The sequence below is a fragment of the Octopus bimaculoides genome, chromosome 2 (assembly GCF_001194135.2).
Source record: "Octopus bimaculoides isolate UCB-OBI-ISO-001 chromosome 2, ASM119413v2, whole genome shotgun sequence".
Taxonomy (NCBI): Eukaryota; Metazoa; Mollusca; class Cephalopoda; order Octopoda; family Octopodidae; genus Octopus; species Octopus bimaculoides.
Window position 1 is genome coordinate 55,590,324 of NC_068982.1, and position 5,785 is coordinate 55,596,108.

At 33.5% G+C, this 5,785-nt stretch overlaps 1 protein-coding gene across 1 annotated transcript in view; it reads right to left on the reverse strand.

Annotated features, from left to right (window-relative positions):
• LOC106877940 (ubiquitin-conjugating enzyme E2 S) overlaps positions 1–5,785 on the reverse strand; it is a 50,319-nt gene that overhangs the window by 17,042 nt on the left and 27,492 nt on the right. The window contains exon 3 of the mRNA XM_014927019.2: positions 2,927–3,084. Coding sequence (XP_014782505.1) covers positions 2,927–2,950 — 24 coding nt within the window. The 5' untranslated portion in view covers positions 2,951–3,084. The remainder of the gene's footprint in view (positions 1–2,926; positions 3,085–5,785) is intronic.

The following is a 5,785-nucleotide window of genomic DNA, read 5'->3' on the forward strand; positions in this document are numbered from 1 at the left end:
CACTCCGAGAGTGTAGTGGATGCTTTTACGTGCCACCGGCATGAAGGCCAGTCAGGTGGTACTGGCAACGGCCACGTTCAAAATGGTGTATTTTACGTGCCACCTGCACAGCGACACTGGCAACGACCTCGCTCGAATGTCTATTCACGTGTCAGTAAGGCGACGCTCGTAACGACCACGCTCAAATGGTGCTATTTACGTGCCACTGGCATGGAAGCCAGACAGCTGCTCTGGCAACGATCACGCTCGGACGGTGCTCTTAGCACTCCACTGGTACAGGTGCCATCACGATTTCACTTTCACTTGCCCCAACAGGTCTTTGCAAGCTGAGTTTAGTGTACAATGAAGGAGAGGTTGGCATGGGTGCATATTTCCAAAGGTCTTGGTCACAAGTCATTGCCTTGGTGAGGCCTAATTTTCGAAGGTCATGCTTCAAAAATCAATTAAATAACTGCAGGCAAAGATCAAAGTGCTATTTAATAACAGAGAATACATAAAAGTTATTTTGCTAGATATGTAGGAAAGAGTAGGTATGAACTCAAACTTACAAAATAAAGCAATAATTCTTAGTTTCTTTTACAAGAGGTTCTTAAAAAAAAAGTAGTGTAATTTTTGGTAACTAGCAGAGAACCAAGATCTTTGATGTACAAGAGTACTTAGCAGTAGTAGTTCATGTAATATTGATACTTTATAAAATATAGAAGTAGATGGCTTCTGTTTCATGGGTAATTTAATTAGTGGTGGAAATGTGATAGCAAATACTTAACTGCCAATGTAGGAAGTGGAATAAATATATGAAATTATTGACAACAAAAAGTTTCTCTGTGTGCGCAAATGACAGTCTGAACAATCTGTAAGGCATATGATGATAAAGAAAGGTAAAGGGTATCAAATGTAAAGGAGGTTGTGCAGATGATGGAAAGAAATGAGTCAGCTTATGATTTACTGGATGTGTAATGTTAACCGGCATGAGAGACAGAGCTAGGTAAGCTGAGAAAATGGCTGGGCACTAAAGGCATCAGCTGATATGTATGTAAGAGACATCATTTCAGTTATATGAACATATGATGCAAATAGATAAGTGCTGATTGAGAAATGAACCATATAGCAAACATTAGAAAGTAAATCCCAGAGAAGCAGACTGAAGACTCAGGAAGAAGTGATGAAATGAAGTAGATTTGCTGGGTCTTACAGACAAAATGATGGAAGATTGCTATAAGTGACAGTATTCTGTGCTGTAGACCCAACAAAATCATGCCGGCATGACAATAAGACTAACCTATGTTCAGTATTAAAAAAAAAAATGCAAAGCGAAATTAATTGTAGAAAATAATGTTCAAAATTACTGCCAACTTCAAACATTTCAAAGATGATAATTCACATAACTAGAAGAGAAAAAAGCCCATCCTTATCATTATTACAAAGAGTGATTATAGAAACAAACAAAGAGGAATGCAAGCAAATATTCAATAGCTGGTGTATGTAGGTTCATGAATGTTTTTTTAGTGCAGGTGCGAAAGGCATAATTGCCAGCTGTATATGAATGATTAGTAGTGCTAATGTAAAAGTGTTGGTAGGTACCTGTGAATTAGCACAGGATTAAAGAATTGACATGCTTGCCTCTGAATGTGAAAAGATCATTACTGAAGGAATTTTATCTGTAATGTCATTAATATTGGTTGTAAACAAGTATTTTGCTCTCAAAAAACATGTTTCTCCCATTTCGCTTCATGATTGCAAATCAACTATTTCAATCATAACTCTGGATAACCATTCATGAAGTTAGAAGCCTGTCTGTCTTTCAGTAACAAATAGTTATTTGTTTTTCTGTCTCCATAACTATCCTCTCTATATAGTCACATTATCTGAGATTTTCATTTTTGGATTTACTAAATTTCTTCATTTAGTTTATCTTATCTTTCAAACCTAGTTTGAAATTCATTTGTGTGTGTTGTTCTTATGTTTTTTTGTTTTTTTCCCCCAGCAATTGCAGCCAAGGCAATAAATACCAGAGCAGTACCTTCATGTACATTTATATAGAATAAATTTTTATTTAGTTGAGTCTCATACACAATGCAAATTTCTTCAGTTTCAAATATTCAAGCGATTTCTAAATTTCATTCTTTCAATCACTGGTTTCAAACCACCAAACTCAATTGTCCAGTGGCAATACTTATATACTCAACAATAAATATCTTTCTGTTGAGATATTTCATGCCATAAAACAATTATTCCAAATTACTTAAGTCATAATACTGTCGATTTATTCAATCAATTCTATACAGAACATTTTTATATACGGTAATATAAGGTTATTGTGTTGACATTATACAAAGCTATTTATCTGCCTCAATTAATCCATTCATCTTTAAAATCAATGGAAAATTGATATTTATTTCAACATAAAAAGGATTACATTGATATCCATATTTGCAGATTTGTCTGTGATCCTATATGTAGAAAATAATCAAAGAATTAATCCATGATTATTGATTTCATATAGGAAGAAAATATCTTATTTCCATAAAAATCATCTATCCAAGAGTATACGAACAATTTAATTGACAGTAAAGTCTAAATCATTCACCTTGTATTAATATTATACGTACACACACACACATGGAAACCTGTGCAGCTTTAACTTTTTAGATTCAATCATGATTTTAGGAACATTGAAAAGTATAACCAACTTTAAATATGTCCCAATCTGTATTGATTATAAAAAAGATTTCTTTAAAGAAATATACCTGGTCTCTAATAAATAAAGAAAATCAAAATACTTTTCATGATTTCCCCTTAAAACATAGGAAGAAATAAAACAAAATTAAATTAAAAACAAAATAGTATGAAAAAAAAACCCAAATCAAACAAACAAAACTACAGGTACACAAATCACAATTATTTCTACGAGTAGAGTGACACTTACCAACATAGGTTTGCAGGTGAACATTGAGTGGATAGATGCTAAGCATACAAGCAAGTATCAAGTTCTAAGAGGTGTAGATGGTAGGCAGGTCGGCCTCCACCATGCAAGGGTATACACTTCTATGATGTTTCCACTGATTAGTTAATTGAAGTGGTTTCCTATATTATGTAAATAAACAAACATTCCTTCGTTTTAGTATTACATCAAATAAACATACAAAAAGTTTAAAGCATTTGCAAAGAATACTTTTAATAAATATCACATATTAGTTATTATTGACAAAAATGGAACAAAAAAAGAAAATATATCTTTGACAAATGAAAGGACTATAAAAAGTAGACAAGTAATTGGATTTTTGAAAGATTTTAATTATGCCTTTACCAATACAGAGATAATCACAAATATCTTTTATGAAACAAGTTCATAGCTATAACCTGCCCTGAAATGTTTCCTATTGTAAGTTTTCTTATTTCAAACAATAGATTTTATCAGAATCTACAATACTAAAGTCACTATGGAATGTTTTAAAATATTTAAGACCATTTTGTCATCTATGCTGTAGTTATTCTGCTGGTGTAACTAAGGAAGGCTGTACTCAATAAACATACTATCACCCTTTCTGGATTGCCAATTATCACTTTCTCTACTGTCAAACCCTGTGGCGGCTTGTGTATAGGCAGCACTCCTATTTCCACTAAATATTATCGATAACACTCAATAAAATAAGTCCTTTTTTTCTTTAATTCTGTCTTTATACTTGTATATTATATAATCCTTAAGCTTAATGTCAGTAGCCATACCCTAGTTTATGAATAAAATACAAAAATCCTTGTATAGAACTGTGTGCTTCACACAAGGGAGAGAGAGAGCACTGCATGAATGACAGTGCCACATGAAAGGTAGTGTTTCTTTTTGACTCCGCATGTGTTGTGCTTAAAAATGTGTTTATATTCTTGAATGTGATAAAGTGTAGAGCACATTTCCCCCCACCACTAATTTTGTGATTTAAGGGGGATTTTTGAAAAACAAGTGGGAATATGCGACAGTGTTCGGTGAACAAATTAAATACACTACCCAGCAGTGGCTAAAATTTGAACCAATCAAGTTTATGTATAAATTATCATTTTATATGTTTGTTTCCTTTTACACAATATTAAAACAACGGCTAAAAATTTTCTAAAGCAGCACTCCCACTAATTTTATCTATGAGTCGCCACTGGTCAAACCATTCACTATTGACATCCATCACCACTTCTTTTACTATCTACTTTCTCCTATTCTATCACACTCACCCTCTACTTCTGTTATCATTACTTTTGCAACACTCCCCCTCACCCCCAACCCTGATTAATTTTCTGTGATTACTACTTCCTCCACTCACTTTCTCAGACACATTAACTTTGAGATACAAGATACCAGTGCCATGCTAAGATGCACCTTGTCCATTCCATAAAGTGATTGGTCAACATGCAGAGACAATGTAGGGCTGAAAGAAATTTTCAGTCTTGTTGAGGACAAGACAATCTCTCAAGTGCTGGTGCTATAGTAAAATGCACTCAGTACAGTGTAAAGTGATTGGTGATGGTAAGGACATCCAGCTATAGAAAACATGCCAAAATTAAAAAGGTCAAGCAAGATGTGGTCCTCCAACTTATCTATGAGGGTAGTAACTTTGAATAACAACTAACTCAAACTGTGATGACCTATCTAACCCATGCCAACAGGAAAGGTAGATATAAAATGATAAGTAGACAAAAAATGTATTTCTTTGTTTTCTTTCTTTCATTAAAACAAAGGACAATAATATCTCCTATACTTGCAAAGATAGTTACATTAGACGGATATTTGTCCTCATCTTGTTTGTTGTTAACACAACGTTTCGGTTGATATACCCTCCAGCCTTCATCAGGTGTCTTGGAGAAATTTTGAACCTGGGTTCTCATTCCAAGGTATTTTTCAATTCCAAGCAGTGACCTGAATAATAATAATAACATCGAAAGATACCTTAAGAATGAGAACCCAGGTTCGAAATTTCCCAAGACACCTGATGAAGGCTGGAGGGCATATCAGCCAAAACATGTTAACAACAAACAAGATGAGGACAAATATGCATCAAAAGTAAATAATGTACATAATTCCTCATCTCCTAAATATAGAATTTTATAAATAGTTACTTTATGGTAGAAATGTGTATATTTTAGACACTCTAAAATGACATGAGTATGTACAGTGAGTTAAAAGGAAAATGACCATTGAAACAAATATATGTTGAAGAATGACAATAAAACTCCAATCAAAACATGCTCAAATCTTCCAAAAGAACAAAATTGTTTTTGTGGTGCTGTGGACAATTTGGCCAAACAATTCATTTTAATTAATCACAACAAAAATATTAATATTAATATAACAATAAAGATGATTTTCTATTTTAGAGAGTTGAAGGACGAGTAAATAGAGAGGCAACTAGAGAGTATTTTGGTTTTACTAACAATTGAACAAAGATTTCTCACATTACACTTTGTTATTCTCTGTATTATAACTAGATGTTGTCATATGTTTTCCATAACTAGCTTCCAATATTGGTTTCAAATTTCGGCACAAGGCCTGCAATTTTGGAGGCAGGGGGTAAATCAATTACATCGACCCCAGTGCTCAAATGATACTTATTTTATTGATCCCAAAAGGACGAAAGGCAAAATTGATCCTGGAAGCATTTGAACTCAGAATGTAAAGATGGACAAAGTGCCACTAAGCATTTTGCCCGACATGGTAACAATTCTGCTAACTTGCCAGCTTAGTTCCAATATCGATAACCAGAATTCTTTGCAACAAATGTAAGTAAATATATATATATATTTA